Source organism: Psittacula echo (assembly GCF_963264785.1).
Source record: "Psittacula echo genome assembly, chromosome: 14".
NCBI classification, from domain to species: domain Eukaryota; kingdom Metazoa; phylum Chordata; class Aves; order Psittaciformes; family Psittacidae; genus Psittacula; species Psittacula echo.
This window is the reverse complement of record NC_137750.1, coordinates 7,486,868-7,503,942: the sequence shown is the minus strand read 5'-3', so window position 1 is coordinate 7,503,942 and position 17,075 is coordinate 7,486,868. Positions and strand designations below refer to the sequence as shown.

Sequence of the window (17,075 nt, the reverse complement as noted above, 5' to 3'; positions counted from 1 at the left end):
TATGCATCAAAACTGAGCACTCCAGCCATTGGGAAGCAGGCAGGAAAGAAGATGAGGCTTACCCAAGTGGGAAAAACTCAGCCCCTGATGAGGTGGCATCAAGCTGGACCCAGCCATGGTATACAGTCTCTGTGGCTGCAGAGCACCCAAAGGCTGGGATACCTGCTCACTGCTTCTGGTTATATCAGTGAACTTATAGAAGGACTATTTAGGAAAATAGATAAAACCACTTTTGTCACCCAGCGATGCTCCTTGGGGACCCTGTGCTCCTGCCTTACCGGAGCTGGGGAGGGTCCCGGCACAGCTCCATGTTTGGTCTCTGTGTGCGCTCCTCCAGCCGGGTCTGAGCCACTTTTAACGGAGCTCCTTTGTCCCGAATGGCTTTGCGGATGGCTGCTATGTTCATCTCGAGCTGAAAGATTTCCTGCAGAGTCTGGCGTGGAAAACGAACACATGCGTAAATTAAGAATAAGAAATAATAAATTAAAAATAACATTCTCAAGTGACAAAATCATTTCCCTTTTCTCTTGTCTGTCTGCAGAAAAAGCCACGTTCAATAAGCAAACCCCGGGCTCAAACCATTGTCACTCTGCCACATATCAAGGCACAGATCCAGAAGAGATTTCTCCTCGGGAAAAGCCATTCATTGGTGTGGCTGTCACATCAGAGGAGGTTTTGGAATAGTGATGGATCTATTGAATTACCAGCTTCCCAAAATTACTGCTTGCAGGAACTGATCATCCATCAATAGCAACTAACAGAGGGAACGTTTTTAATGGATCCTCATTTAAGAATGTGGCATCAGTCCACAGTGCTCCAAGCCCAGTCTCTGCTCGGTTAATCAATGCTGTGTTGAGCACTTTTCAGGAAGCTTTCCATGAGACCCACTGGCCAGAGCCAGGTGCCCATCACTGATCTCTGCTTGGCAGAGAAAACACATGGATAACCGTGCAGCAAACTCATAGCGCTGAGACTGAAAGCATGTCCTTGGGGGAGAAGCAAGCTTGTGAACCCCACACAGGCTGAAATAGCTACCAGGAGATGCAATCAGCATCACTAGAAATGATGGTGTCACACCAAAAGGGAGGAATTCAGGCTACCTTGGCCAGGTGAGTCTGAATCTTGCTCTTGGCATCGGCTGTCTCAGAGATGCGGTTGGTGAAGGCGACGTTGACCGTGTTGAACTGGCTCCACATCTCATCGGCCGTCACTGCCAGCAGGGTCTCGATGTTGTCCCGCAGCCTGGCAGAGACTGCGCGGTCGCTCTGGGAGCGGAAGATGTTGGTGTCTGTGAACTTGGCCCATGTCTCTGGCACTGTGATTCTGGGAGGGGAAAGGAGAAGCCCCGGTGAGCCCATGGGCAGGCACAGACCCTGCCATGGGACCAGTGTGGTTAAGTGTAGATTAAATCTGTGCTCTTTATTTGACCAGATGAAAGTGAAACATCTGGACACTATTTGTTCAGTAGCGCTTATCAAATGATGACATGCTCACGAGGACAGCTGTGGTACTTATGAAAGCTCAAACAAAAGATTTTCCCAGAAAAAATAGAGATATTAATCAGGCCTCACATTTACACATTTGAGGCATTTAAGTGCCAAGTGATTCCCAGCTACACAACAACGCACAGTCAATTAATTTTGCTCATAACTCGTCTCAGTTTCACATTAAACTGAGTGAGCATTAGATAATATTCCATTCCCTGTCTGTGTATTCAGGATGAAGCTCACGCCTGTGCAATAGTCCAGAACAAGGTCAACAAAAGACTTAAATACCACATAAGCTCCATTTAAAACATGCTGATTCTCGGCACATTTTACCCCCCTCTGAATTTTAGCATCAATCCTTTGCAATTTATTTGCCTGTCTAAATATGCCTGAGCTCCACTGTGAATAATTATTCAAACATCAGAAAAATTGAATCAGTCTATGCCCTGCCATAAACTGCATGTGTCTGTGTGAGCAGCAGTTATTCCCTCAGCCCTTTGCCACTTAGGGCATATCCCTGCGAGTGCTGGTTGAGGTCATCATTCATTTACTGCAGAGCCAAAGCCGAATTCCTGGCACCCAAAAGCAGCTGAACTCTATCCCAGGACTGTGCTCTCTATTTCTTTATCTCCTGTGTCATTTCAGCTCCCTGCCAGGCCCTCTCCAAGCAGGGGTGAACCCCCCTGACTTTACGTCAATGACGAGCACTCAGGCAAGCACTGACACATCCTTGAAATATGCATTAACTTAATGAGCTGTGCAGAGGTGCCGGGCTGAATTCGTTTTTCAGGCTGATCTCTGAACCCTGATATAATGTTTAATCAGATGGGACTCGCTTTCAATGGGGTATTCGACTTGCTTTTGCCTGCAGGATGTTCAGCATCCAGCTGAAAGCAGAGGGTTGTTCTCCCATTATGGTGAGTGGAGAGAAAGGTGGGTGTCTCCAAGCAGGGTGGATGTGCCATGCATAGACACATGCCTTTATAGCGGGCTGGTGGAAACCAGCTCCCTGCTAAGGAGAGGCACCATGCCCCTTGGGGCCAGCTTGCCACCTGTGTGCTGCCCAGTGTGTACTCACGTGGCATCAATCCGCTCCACCCCTCGGTAGTAGCTGATCCCATCGGAGGTGTTCCTCAGCTGGTGGCACTTGTCATCGATGCGGTGAGCCGCCTGCTTGTTGGCCAGGTCCCTCTCCAGGTCGTGCTGGGCCCCCCTGTTGGACCTTCAACACACAAACACTAGCCATCAGTGGGGAAGCTTGGGTGGAATGGTTTCCTTCCTGTCCCTTTCCCCACAGCTCCCGCCTGGACAGCTATGTGCTCCCACAAGCATCACTGCCAGTGTCCCATGGAGCCCGCAGGGGTTTTGTGCCTGCAGAGTGTGGGTAGAGGTAGGGGTCTGCTGGGGGTGCACATTAGAACTGCAAATCAGCCCTGCAGCAGGGGATAAGGAGCTCCTCCTTACATGAGCTGGGCTTTCGCCTTATCCAGGTACTGCTGCATCCTCTCCTGGCAGGACTTGATGATGTCGACTTCCTGGGCAAAGGCAAAGCATGACCCCATCAGTGCGCAAGCTCAGTCCTCCTGGCCACACTCATCCCCTCACGCCTGTTAAACCTCACACACAGAAAGAATTTGCCTGCTTGTCTTTCTGCACATAATAGACAGGTAGGGAATGCAGAAAGGGCCCCCCAACCCCACCGCACCTGCTTGTGCAGCTGAGCCTATGCATAGCAACCAGGAGGGGACAGGAGGGTGCTATGGTTGCTGCCATGACCTCTGAATTTGCTTTCTGGGTAGGTTGCTAAGTGGTTTTTCATCTTGACATCAGTGTCAAGTCCTGGTTAGTTCCACTATAGGGAGACAGGGACAGATCCTGACTCGATAGGAACAAGCACAGTGGTTTCCTGCACCAACAGCCCTACACATCCAAATCCAAATCTGCCCTTCCTGCTCCCAAAACGTTTTCCTCCCCACGAGAAACGGGACAAGAGGAGAGGAACTTTATTTTGGTGTAAATCCCCAGTCATTTCTAAGAAGCATTGAGCTCCACTGGAGGAAGCCATGCGTTGCTCTCAGCCCACTTGACTTCAGCACAAATCTATGTATTTGAGAAGCCCCAGCAACCAGAGGCTCCAGATTAGTGCTCCAAAACCAGGAATTTTTAAGCCCTCCTGTCTGCATTAGCCAGCTGAAAAACACAGCCTAAATGCATCCCAAACACTTAAACCTCAAAATGCCATTATGGAGATACCAGCTTTGATTATTTTCCAAAAATCTCATGACCTTTAATTTAATCTTTTAATTTGTTAGGGCCTGACTCATAAGAAAAGATCTTCTAATGGAGCAGTGGCTTCACAGTCCCAGGGGCCACAATTTCCTTCCCAGTTTCGTGCTGCCTTTGCAGTGATTGTATTTCACTGTACCCTGCATTAGGATCCCATCTTCTGTGCCAGCTCTCAGCATGTTTGCTTTTTATACATAATTTAAAGCAGACTATATAAAGGCAAGCAGGAGTGCACGTTTTTATGATCTCTATAAAATCCATTGCCTGAGCACACATAGTCCTACTGCAGCCACACTGCTCTAAGCAAAGCAAAGCTAAGCTGGGGATAGATGTAATATCTTTTATTAGAGCAGCTAATATAGTTGGCAAAAGCAGACAAGCTGTTGGGCACACACTGTCATCTCCATATCTGTGTGCGCATGTGTGTTAAATATATATAGATATATGTATGGGATATAGATATAGACATACATCATATGTATGTGATACAGATACATATAGATCCTGAGCTGGCAGGGCTCTAAAAGGCAGGACAGACTCATAAATTCTCTAAAGAGGGACAGAGGACCCCAATATGTTACACAAACGCACAGCTTGTTTTCAGCTATTCCTTCCTCTGTAAGGGCAAGCCTTGCCTACCCTGCATGTTCATGCTGCTGCATGGGGGAACACAGCCCCAGACCAGTGGATTTTGGGGGTTTGAAGAGTTTTTAGCACCTCACCAGCATTAAGGAGCCAATGAGGGATCGAGGCTGCAAAACCTATTTAGGGTAGTTAAGGTAAAAATAACTTTAACACATGATCTGCGTTGCCAAACTTACTCTGAAGAGCTGTTTCTCCACCTCATCGCAGACAAGGTCAATGCCCATCCTCTTCTCCCGGTGAAGCAAGCACTCCCGAGCAACCTGTTGAGGACATGCATCAGTGCCAGTGTTCCCTACAGGGGTGGTCCCCATGTCAAATAATGTAAGAAGAGAGATTATGGGTGGGCATAGAGATGACATCATGGGTTAAAACATACCCAGGGGAGATGGTTTAGCTGACAATGAGCAGTCGAGCTGCTACATCAGCATTAAATCAACATGAGGGAGCACACGTGTCCCTGGTGCAACCACAGCTGAATGCAGGGACCTGTGTCAAGCTTCATGCTGACCCCACCAGAGCCTTGTAGTAGGACATGAGCTTTTGTCTCCCAAACCAGGGTTTTGGATATACTGATTATAAAAATATTTGGTTAAGCAAATACTGTTCTGATGTGCTCAGCATGTGCTGAGAGGGGATGCAGCAGACAGCAAGGGATTTGTTTATTACAAACTTAACTAATGGTCTCTTAATAAAAGCTTTCTAGATGTTACAGAGCTGTAATGAAACTTAATCAGATGTTTGAACGGCTGCAGATGTTTTAGCTGTAGGTTACAGCCTGCAGCCCATTGGACAAGGTGCTTACCTGGAGAGGGGCCTCCGTCTCAGTCAAGGCTCTCTCCAGTCGTTTCTTCACATCTGCGAGTGCCCTGGTCTCCTTGATCATCTCATCTAGCTCACGGCAGAGCTCCGACTTCCAGAATCCTATATCGTTGACGCGTACTCCCAGTTTTTTGGTGCTCTCTCCTTGGGTTTTCATTGTCTGCTGATGCTTATCCTGAATCATGCGGCAGGTGTCATCTCTCAGGCGCTCCGAGTTTTGACGCGAATTCTCCGACTCTTTGTAGTTGGTCATGTTGGACCGGTACCAGTCCTCGGGGGTATAGCGGGTGAAGAGGTCTGTTCTGTTGCACACAAAAGGCAGTGTCTTGCCGGGGGTTATCCCCTTGGTACATTTGGTAAAGGGAGCCAAAGTTGGATTGATGGCAGCTGTTTTATAGTAGCTTCTGGGCATCCAGGGGAGGCTGAAGGTCTGAGGCAAAGGGTAGTAAGGAAAACGGTTCTTATAGCTTGAAGCCATGGTGCTTATGGCAGGCAGAAACTTGTTAGGTGTTGATCTTGGATGGGCATGTGTTGCAGTTAGGGGACAGCCAACCAACTCCATTCTTGAACACTGCTCTGCTACTCGCGTATGTGTCCTGCACAAAGGAGACAGAAGATGACAACCTCATTGAGTAAGCTCCTGCACTTGCGTTACTTCTTACAGCAACATATGCAGCTTATAATACAAATAGCAATGCACACAGCACCCATACATCCCCTGCACAGGCCTTCAACTCTTTATAGCAAATTTCGTCTGACAGAATCCCATGCACTTGTATACATAAGGATTTGACTTTGTTGTTAGTATCTAGCATCAGGTCTTGAAATGTGGAGAGAAACAAATCATCGCTGCTAAGGAGAGTGACAGATATTATTCCTTCATCTTCCTTAAATCTATCAATCTAGTGTAACTGTAGTTGCTGACTCAGGGCTGTTCATTTGTTTCTTTTGGCCGGCGTATCTGCTGATCTTATAGTACTCCAGATACTATTTTCTCTTTAAAAGTTCCATTAAAAGCCCTGATAGCTTTGGACACACAACTGCAACCAACACAGCATGACTGGTGTGTGAGGGACTTCATCCTCATCATCCTCATCATCTCTATCTTCAATTGCACTAAATGCTTAAGAGAGGAGGCTGCAGGTGAGCTGAGCTTTGCAGGACTATACCCAAATTTGAACGCCTCCTCATGTATTTCAACCTAAAAGGAACAGCAACATCTTGGCTTGCAAAGGAAGAAAAATGTCTGTGGCTCACCTGATACACAATAAATGCACTTGGAAAGGAAATATCCCTGTCTCTTTTCAGAGCAGTTCATAAATGCCACCCTTGCAGTAACCCTAGGAGGAATGACCACACAAGAAGATTTTGCTACCAGTAACTGCATACGGCACTGTGGGCGCTTATTGCTCTTTCCAGATTCAGGTTATCAGTCAATTATAATCAGCAACATAATGTAAGGGCCATCAAATGTACCTAACACGCCTAATGTGAGGACACTTGGAGGGTATGTTGTGCTCGGTATGAAGCTCTTGTGTGGTCACAGGTATCCCCCAGTAGGGCTCTTGCAGCCAGCTGCCATGTTGCAGGGACGTGTCCCTCCACTAAGATCAGGACACTCGTGTGCTACAACAAGATCCCTGGATGGGAGTAGGGTTTGACGTAATGCACGTGCTGAATCCTATTTGTTATAAGATGAGATCAACTTTAATCCTTTAAAAGTGGGCTGTTTGCATGACATAAACTCACTTTTATTCTAGAACAAAGCAATCGCATGACTAGAGGTTCAATGGCTCCTCCTGGCCTACCCTGAGCACTTTGCATCTGTAGGTGAGCAGATTTTTAAGTCATAAAACCCTCGATAAAGAGCATTTCATCTTAGTCACCTCTGCAACAAAGAACGCCTCTTTCTGTGCAAGGGCAGGACCAAGTACTCACATTTGCCTACTGGAAAGCTTAAAAAGCAATGGATGGGAGGAGACACACAGAGCCAGGCAGGCTCTGCCTGTGAGCTGCTGTTGCTGTAACCCTCTAATGGCAGGCACTCGCAGCTCACTGACTTTCTTGGAGCCATTCCCCTTTACCCCAAGCAATAAGCAGATCACACAACTCATTAAAGTACATGTTTTCTAACATCTAGCTATGGGGAGAGGTGACCTAAGCGACTTCTTGTGTCACCGGTGCCTGTAAAGCTTTGATGCGTCCAGATGAAGTGCCTCAAAATGCAGTATTAAATAAACAAATGGCAAATACAGGAGAACAACTCCTTTAGCTAAGGCAAATTGGAGAAAAATAGGGATGAGTCAGAGGGGAAAAGTGCACAGCTTACAGCTGGGAAATCATTGAACTTTGAGGACTGCATTCTCAAGCCTTGCCCAATTTTGGCCATGCTGGCATGGGCTGCCCCAGTACCTGACTTGACAGCAGCATAGCTGCAGGCACTGAGTCTCACCCCCAGATCCAGCCTGGCTGAAGGGACTGTGGGATCAGCAGCGGGAAACTCACACCCTCGCATTTAGCAAAGAAGCTTTCACAAACACGACCCCTCTGAGCCAGTTTGGCAGAACCGAGGGCGAAATGTCTGTGCTCAGGTCCAACAAAAACCACTCTGTGTGCTGGTTCCCACAAACCAGTGCCTTCAGCCCTTTTGTCCCTGCGAGGGATAAACCACTGCGCTTGCCCGAGCTTCGCACCACTTATTTATACCTGAGAAACTGCATTCAGAGAGTGGGAGACGGCTTCCCTGGCTCCCACCCCTGGCTCTCACCCCTGCAAATAATCCCCTTTTCATACACGTTTAAGAAAGGAAGGGCAAAACCTTGGGAATGGACTGGAGTTACTATTCCCTGCATTCCCAGCTGAAATAAACACCTCTGCATCCCGCTCGGGATAAGCAATCCCAGGGTGATGCTTTCTACCACCCCTGAACACTGGCACACGTCAGGAGCCACCAACCACCTAGTCTGGGCACATTTGGATGATATAAGAGGTACTGGGGGGGATTAGGAGAAATACCTGCTGTTTAGTCCCAGTTAAAGCAGACTCTCACCTGGGTGTAGGATGCACTCCAGGGTTTGGGGGTGTCTAGGGCTGCTACTCGCTGCTGTGCTGTCAGGCTCGGTGGCAGCACTATAAGGCACTGAAGCATCCCTGGTGTCAATGACACAGAACCAGGGGAGCATTGCCATGGGCACAGGGTGCTCAGCAACCAGGTTCTACCCAGGGCAACTCCCTGCTGCTGCTATGGCAACCTGATGCAGCCGTTGGGCAACGCAGTGCTCTCGATGGGCAACATGGGGCCAGCCCAGGGCAGCCCAGTGCAGACTCTGTGCCTTTGTGGGCAACACACCCCTTGGGCATTCTAGTGCCACCTAGGGCAACCAATTGCTGCCTATGGGCAAACCAATGCTCCTAATGGGAAACCAGTGCCCTAATTGCTTCATTTTACCACTTTAGGTTAACCGTGAGCTATGTGGATGGCTCATTAAAGACTCAGACACATCTGTGTTCTCATAGCCTTTTTCAGTCTCATTTTCCCAGCCATTCCAGCTGCAGATTGAGCCTGTACCAGTGTTTTACAGCTTCTCGTGAGAGCAGGGACACCCTGCCCCACCACTCCTGCTCTCTATGCACGCACACGGAGCTGGCCTCCTCGAGAAAGCCATGCCTCTGCTGCCAAAGATCTGACACACAAAATAACTCCAACTCTTTGGTGTATACAAAGCTTAGTGCACTTTGATTTCACTTTAAACACACATCTTGCTTTAGCCGAGTGAAGAATCAGCTTAATCAAAGCAGAATAAAAAGTTCAGCACACAAGTTGTTTTTCTAGAGCTAAATCAGCTAAAATAACTGAAGTTAAAGCAAAGCAATCTCTGCCCCTGGGCAGGACACGCTCACACCCTTGGGCCAGCCCTGCTGTCTGGTCCTTGTACATTCCCAGCCTCCATCTACACCCGCTCTCACTCCCTGCCCTGAGCCAATTCTGTTCAGCTGAATCACTGCACGATGAGGAACACCACTAATTGCTGGGGGCAACCACATGATTTTGAAGAATTTGCTAAATTAAGCAGTAATAATTAGATAATATTGTAATGGCTTATGGGTGCTCTGCAAGCACAAAGGCTTTGTGGGGAAGCATCCACAAGCACCGAGATACAGAGAGACAGCAGGGGATGTGAGAATGGACAAAGCTTTGGTCCCTCCATAGCGTCTGGAGTGGCTTTTCAAGTGAAGGGCTAATACCATGCCTAAAAGCTATAAAGACAAGGAGACTTGGCAAGGGTAAAAGAGTCAAATTCACAAGCCAAGTGATTCTCAAACAAGAAGGTACCAATTGCACACAGTAAAAGGTCCCCAAATTCCTCATGCTCTGGGTACCACACAGAATTAAGTACTTATATCACCTCCACTTATTCAAGGGATTAAACTGGGTTCCAAGATTGTGACTACAACTCCAACAGCAGCAAATCCATTGCAATTAGAAAACCAGCTCCCGGTTCTGGTGGGGCATATCCAGATTTAATGGACACATGAGAACACAGTTTGTCCCCAAGCCTTGACCATTTTAGCTCAGAATCATCAAAGAAAAACAAGGGTGAAAACATGATGCTGATGTTAAGAGGGTGCCAATTTTCAGCATGTCAGCCCAGGTTTGTCTGGTTGCCTAAACTGGAATTTCGAGGGATACATTTAGATACCTAAGTACAAAATCTACTGCCAAAAGCTGTCAGTCTCTCTGTCACAGCTCTGCATTCTCGCTGTCTATTAATATAGCATTACGCTGGATCATAAGCTGCCCTTCTGAAAATACCCATATCCAGATCTTTTATAGCATCCATCATGAGTCTACATGTACCCATAGCACTGCCCAGTCGCAGTTTTACCTCACTTTTGAATATCCCTTTCTCTCCTATAAACACTGAGCCCACCACTGCCACACCAGAGGCAAGGAATGGCAGGAAGAGGGCTGAGGGGTTGGATATCAAACCTGAAGGAGAGGGATGGGAGGCTAAGCAGATTGGCAAGGAAAAAGATCGAGCTTTGGACGTGGGAAGGCACTGAAGATCATTTGGAATCTCCCTTCCTCTGCCAACAGCCCCTCGAAGAGTTTGTGTCCTTTTTTTATGGCTGGAGAAGCTCAGGTGTTTGTGCCAGCGCCTGCACAGCCACATGCAGCACATGGAAGCATCACCATCGTGGTTGGACTTGGAAAACCCAGCTCGCCAGTCTGCTGGCAGACACTTTCCTGTGCTCTGCGAGCAGACAGTGGAGCCCCAGCAGGGCAAATATCCACCTGTGAATAAGAGGCAATGCCAAATTCAAATCTGTGGTTAATTCCAGCTCATTTGAGTCACTTCCTTGGGATCCTTAAATGGCTACAAAAATGCAGTCTATCAACAGATTACCCCAGCAGGATCTGACACGTCTCCCTTGCTCTGGTTTAAGGTGGGGTGACATCTGCGATGTCCAAGAGCCTGTACTGGAGTAAATATAGCATAAAGTGAGGAAGAATCAGCCCACAGTTCATTCTGCAGTGCAGCCGGGATGGACTGCATGTGTTGACAAAGGCTTGAGAAACGTTGTCAGCACATCAGTGCAGTCTGTCCTGGGCTCAGCTCTGACACAGGAGCTATTCATAGAAAAACTGTTAAAAATGCCTGTTGTTGAAAGCATTCCTGACTTTGAGGTGGAAGCATGCTCTATTGCATCCTGTCCCCTGTTATCCAAACTGTCTTAGGTGCTTCTTTAGGATTAGGCAAATGGTGCAGAAGAAGGTGAGTTTCTTCCATGCCCCATAAGAGATGCACAGAGTGATACACAGGCTTGGATGTTGAACTGACTGAGGGAAGATGAATCTGGACTCCCTCAAAAGCACTCCTAGTCCTTCAGCAAGACCAGACCTGCTGAAATCCTACTGTCAAAGTTTTGGTTTCCAAAGATACCAAGGATATAATATTGTCTTTAGACTAAAATGATCTTCACCTCTGAACATGAGGCTCTTAATCAGGAGAGAAACCAATAAAGAGATCAAGAAGTGGACTGGCAGATAAATTATTCAGTCTAACCATGGTAGCATTGGTTGAGCTTTCCAAACAATAAATGTGGCATGAATAAATCATTACAAATCCCTCCTTGAGCTCTCATCATGAGTCACAGCCACTAAACCACAGAGGCTCAGGGCAGGCTGCTCTGTGCATCCACAAGGTTAAGATATGGATAGCTCCTGTAATCACAGCAACTGTGATCTCAGAAAATGCAGTAATTTACTGATGATGTTCCCAACAATGCCCAACTATCGGAAATAAGAAACAGTCATTTTGGGGAAAGCCTCCCTGTAGCCACTTCAGCACACCAAGGGCTTGCAGTGGGTGCCTGGATTTTGCTGTCTACATTGTCCTCACCGCAAAGTCCAAGGCTATGGGGAAGGTGTGCTTTAAATTGCGCACAAGAAGCAATGGGTTGTTCACACCATAAAAATCAACTAACTGAACAAACAGATGTACAAGCAAGTAGGAGACAGTCCTGTACACACCCACTGGTTCACAGTCATGTGAAAGGTCTGGACATCAGTATAAAAAGAGGTGAACACATAACATCAGAGGGTGCAGAGCACCACACATCTCTGGCTCCCTGCAACCTGCCAAGAGCCTGACAGGAGTTTTGGTCTTCCTACCAAGTTCATACTTGGTCTCTTTCTGGGGTCACCTCCTTCGCACACAGAAAAGGCCTTAAGAAACCATCCCCAGCTCATTTTCCCTCTGTTAAGTCCCATCTTGCTCTATCCCCTGATTTATCAAAGGTGCAACCTTACAACCACCTGGGGGGCTGACTTCTTTCCAAGGAGGAGGCCAGGCAAAAACTCCTCACTGTGGTCTGATAACTGATAGAGGGGGGAAAAAGGAAATTAAACCAGTTTCTCTATATTCGCCTTGAAACATCCCACCTGAGAAAGCATTTAACCATGTGCTGTTTATTAACATTATGACCAGCCCCATTATTTCAGTGCGATTTAAACACCAACTTCAAATTGAGCCCCAGCATCTGAGGTCTGCTGAGTAGAAATAGATGGCTCGCGTGATTGATGCTATGCACATGCTTTTGTGCTTAGCCAAAGTGAGTTATTGGTGGCCTCTCCATGCTCATATACACTCCTCATTGCTGAGCCAGATGTGAAAGCAATTAGCACAATGGGAAGGTTCTTTTAAGTCTGTGGAGCTTTTTATAGGTTAGTGTTTATTTTTGGACCTACTTTCTTGAGGTGAATTTTGGCAGGCCCCTCAAGGACTGGTTTATGTCATGACTGGCTATTGTTTAAAGTTCTTTATTGCTTTGGCAAGGACTTGGGTTGGAAAAGGGAGGGGAGAGTCACTGTATATTTTTTTCTCTGTCATCATATTCAGGCTACTATTTCAGAGACAGCAAAGGGATCACAAAGTCTGCAGAGCCGATAGGAACAACCTCAGCTTCTGACTCCTCAGGAAATAGCAAGGGCTGAATGCAGTCCTGTTGTGGAAGTGCCCAGAAAGCTCGTCTGGAAAAGAAGCCAGCCTTCACGGAAATTGCTCCTAAATAGAAAGACAGGAAAATAATCTCTCTCCTTGCTTTTCAGATCCCCTTTGCAGCACTGCCAGAGTGCTCTTTCCATGGTCATATAAACACTTTTCCTCACGGCACTAAACCTTTGTGGAGGGATATGCTTCTGCACCATCCTATGGCACTAAATCTTGCTTTTCATTTGACCAGAGAGGAGGCAGAAAGGCCACCAATTCCTAGGCTGTAGTGCTTGCCTACATGGGGAAATAAAACCAGACAATCCCAACAGGCCAACTACCCATGAGAATGATGGAACTCCAGAGAGAAAGGACCATGCAACACCTCCACCTGTGCAGCGCAATGCTGGCAAGGTGCTGGTCTGTGGTACCCTTCCCCATTGCCATCACACTTGTCCAGCTCAGGGGGAGAAAATACATCTCCCAGTGCACAGTCACCTGAGTAAATACTCAGCAAACACAACAATGTTCCTTGCAGGAATGGTTGAGGAAATCTGCTGGGCATCAATAAACAAGGTGAGACCTGGGTGCTGTGTCCCTATGCACAAAACAGACTAAGTGACTACAACTGATTTTACACCACCACCCAGACTGTGCATGACTGCTGCTAACACTTCTGTAGGCAATCACTGCAAAGAGATCACTTACAGAGTTACTCCTGCTGAAAAGGAAGCAATAATTCCACGTTCCAGCATCAGTTATTATTCAGGATCACTCAAGGGATTGTCTAACTCCAGACAGAATTTCCTTTTATCAGATCTGGCTACTGAGAGCTCTGATAAACGTAAAGTGTGTGTATTTGAGAGCCATTTTGATATGCAATATGAAAAACTAACTACATTCAGTTGCTGGATAAGGACAGCAAAGCATCCTACCTCGCTTGGCCAAATATTGGGCTGGAATTGGAGCCTGAATCTGAACCACCTTTTCCTTTCAGAAAATTTGGCTTTATTACCACATTTGTGACTGCCCCTTACAGCAGTCCCAGCCCAAGCCAGGATGCCAAGATGGATCTGGCAGCAAAGTATGGGACGAACTTGGACCCAGTCCCAGCTGCAGCCTGTGACGCTCAGGGCTCTGGGTGGTTTAGGTCAGCATCGCTCTCTGGTTTCCTCACATCAGCAGCTGCTGAGATTTGAGGATTACAGAGGATGTTTACTACTTCCAAACAAAGGGAAACCATTTCCATGTAAAGCTGGCCAATAGTGAAGACAGCTTTGATCAGATTAGATCCTGTAAATTACTTGATATCAGTTGGCAGATTTTTTCTTGCTGGAAAGAGCAGATCAGATTTCCTATTAAAATCCCCTTTTTTCTACCCCCGCAAGTGTCTTTCATTGTCCATCTGTCCCCCCATGACAAGCCAGCAAGAGGAGCATTTCTTATCTGCCATGCCCTGCTGCAGACCTTTAGAACTACCACTGAGGTTTCATTACATAAATATTTTGCCTGATACTTTATCTCATATTACATGTAACTTTTATCCTTGGAACACTGTGGTCCACTTAAGTCAGATGGAGTGCATGGCGCCTGCTAAAGAAAGTGGAAAAGCAGGGTTGAATTGATGGGTTTCTTCCCCTCCAAATGCAAATATTTTCAAGCAGTTAAAGCAAAAGGTGTTTTCTGATTGTATCCTGGGCAGCCTTCAGGAAAAGGTTAATTCCGGCATGTTTTGGAGAGATGAAAGTTGATTAGACTAATAGGTAAGAGGATGAAAGTTGCCAAGGTCTCTGCGTACTGAGCCCTCATAAAGGTTTGCTCCAAAAACCACCTACAGGCCTTTTTGGTTTGGGGTTTGTGCCAAGTATCTGCATACCATGGGGGAATCACAAGGACATCCTCATGGAGAAAGGCCCCAGTAATGATGCTGGAGCCTCAGCAGGTACGTGCTGCACAGGTCCTTCAGTCCTCACTGCTCAGCTTAAGAGGTTTGCAAGCAGGACTCATTCCCTACCCAATCCAGACTGGCTGTATGGGAGACATCTCCCATTCTGTTCTTCAACCTTTTTCATGGCAGCTTTTCCTATGACCTTAGATACAGACTGGGCTTTCCCAGTGTCACCAACAGTTCTTGGAAAGAAAGAGGTGGACAGAAAAACATCACACAAATGAACCTGAGGATAAGCTGGAGGGATGCTATGCTGGTAAGCTTGAGCCAAAACATGATCTACCTTCATCTGTCAGCTATATGAAACGAAACAAACCACACTGATTTCCCCTTAGAACAATGAAAATAGATAAAACCAGATAAAGACCAGATAAATAGATAAAACCAGATAAAGCCAATAATAACCAGAAAAGATTTGCAATAAATCATGAAAGCCAGAAAAACACACCAGGAAATTTGCATTTTCCCACCCTTTGCCGAGAAAGGATTTTGTGATGTGCTTGCCCTGACTGCCTGCAATCACTAACTGTAATCACTACAGAATCTAATTCTAGTCACTATAGAAGCCAAAGCATCTATAGAGACCAGTAACACTTGAGAAGCCAGTAGCAAACCTCAGGGCTTTCAGTGGGGCCGCTGTTCATCTGAGAGCAGCAGGACCTGCGGGAGGCTTCCCAGTGGTGCCAGTTCAGCAGCAATACCTGCCAGGGCAGGAGCCACGGGCAGTGAGTCCTTAAAAAGAGAATTCCAGACTAGGGTGAAAAACACGCTTATCCTGAGCCAAGTAGCTATAAAAACCCAGCGCAGGAGTGCAGGGATCACGTGCTTTGCTGTGGAGAATCCCTTTGCACCCACTTGCAGGGATAAAACATAAGGAAGCACAAGTACTAAGACACTGATTTATCTATTGCTTTGTGCAAGGCTGGAGAACATGAGCACTGCATTATCCCACCTGGGAGATGAGGAGGGATGTTTTTCAGGAGCTCAGGGGATTCCTGAATACAAGAGAAGAATTGGTGACTAAAACCTGGGCTTAGAGCAGGGGGGAAATAAATGGTGGATGGCTTGGTGACAGCAAGAGCCAGATGTACAGTTCTGCTCCTTCTGACCATGTGCATTGGCCCCAGGTTTTCATCTTCCGGGTGAGCTGAAAGGGAGACTTATGGAGATGAAACTGAGTGATCTTCTGGAGATGATTCCAAAAAGAAAGCCAAAAAGGGAATGGGATCAAAGGAGATAACCTAGCACTTTCATGCCCTTGTTTTCCCCAAGACATTTCAGCAGCTGGATCTGAGAACAAGGGCAGGAGCATCCCATAGATCCAGCACCCTGATCAAAAACACCCCAAAGGGCATCCCTAAAATGAGACCTCTGCATACACATGGAGGGGAAAGATGCAGCTCCAGGACCCACAGGTCAGGATGGACCTCCTCTGCGATGGGCACACAGCATGGACACACAGAGGGGTGTTGGAAGCTGTATCTCAGCGGAAACGCTTTTCCCTCTTATCTCAGTGGAGGGTTTATTCCTCAGTGTGTGCGAGCAGCAGGAAAGAGGCAGCTCGGGCTGGACCAGCCCTTCCCACAGTGGATATTCTGGCAGGAGCTCAGCTCTTTGGCTTGACTCTGAACAAACAAGCACTGGGGGGGTTCAGGTTTGCAGCCTGGTGGAACTCACATTTTTCCACCTTATTATTTTTCCCTCTTTCCGGAGCAGGAGGTTCGGCTCCGAGGGGCTTTGCAGGGTTTTGTGCAAGTTATCTTTCAGATTTGGGGTTTGTGGTTCTCTTACACCCACCTTGAGTTTTAGTTGAGAAGGACCCAAAATATAAGGTGAGTAATTGGCCAAACCCAGTGGGTTTTGCCTCATTTTAGGCCAACATTTTTCAAGCCACCTGAATACATAAATCATCTCAGTTGTAAAGCTGGGCTATAAAAGCAGAGGCAGCTCATTCACTTTCTTATACAGTTAATACCATCACAGCAGGGAATGATTCTGCCACAAAATCGCCTATTTCTTTCCATAAAGAACCAAGGGAGTCTGCACAACCAGCTCACATGGAGACACTTGCCCTGTAGACATGAAGTAAGACAAACGACACCCTCCACCAGGCACATGGCAGCTTCCAGAATGTTGTTTTTAAACTAAAGATGCAATTCTTTAAAGCCAGTATTGTGATATTTAAGGTACATGCTCCTGAAAAACTTGGTATTATGTTATTTAGTGCTGAGCATCACTTGAGCCCAGCTAAAGCTCAATCCAAGTGCGACACCAATCTCACACAGAGAAAGCTTCAAACACAGCCCGAGGAGGGATGTACCAGGAATAGGTACAATATATAGGAACTGGGAAGATGCACTGCCAGGATATCTTAAGCTCTCTGCATCTGAGGGTTTT

General features: G+C 46.9%; 1 protein-coding gene across 1 annotated transcript in view; it reads right to left on the bottom strand.

The window, feature by feature from the left end:
* TEKT3 (tektin 3) overlaps positions 1–17,075 on the bottom strand; it is a 69,006-nt gene that overhangs the window by 1,402 nt on the left and 50,529 nt on the right. Inside the window, exons 2-7 of the mRNA XM_080629209.1 lie at positions 5,221–5,833; positions 4,595–4,678; positions 2,952–3,022; positions 2,566–2,709; positions 1,101–1,323; positions 279–433 (exon numbers count right to left, since the gene is read on the bottom strand). Of these exons, the coding sequence (XP_080485335.1) occupies positions 279–433; positions 1,101–1,323; positions 2,566–2,709; positions 2,952–3,022; positions 4,595–4,678; positions 5,221–5,833 (1,290 nt within the window). The remainder of the gene's footprint in view (positions 1–278; positions 434–1,100; positions 1,324–2,565; positions 2,710–2,951; positions 3,023–4,594; positions 4,679–5,220; positions 5,834–17,075) is intronic.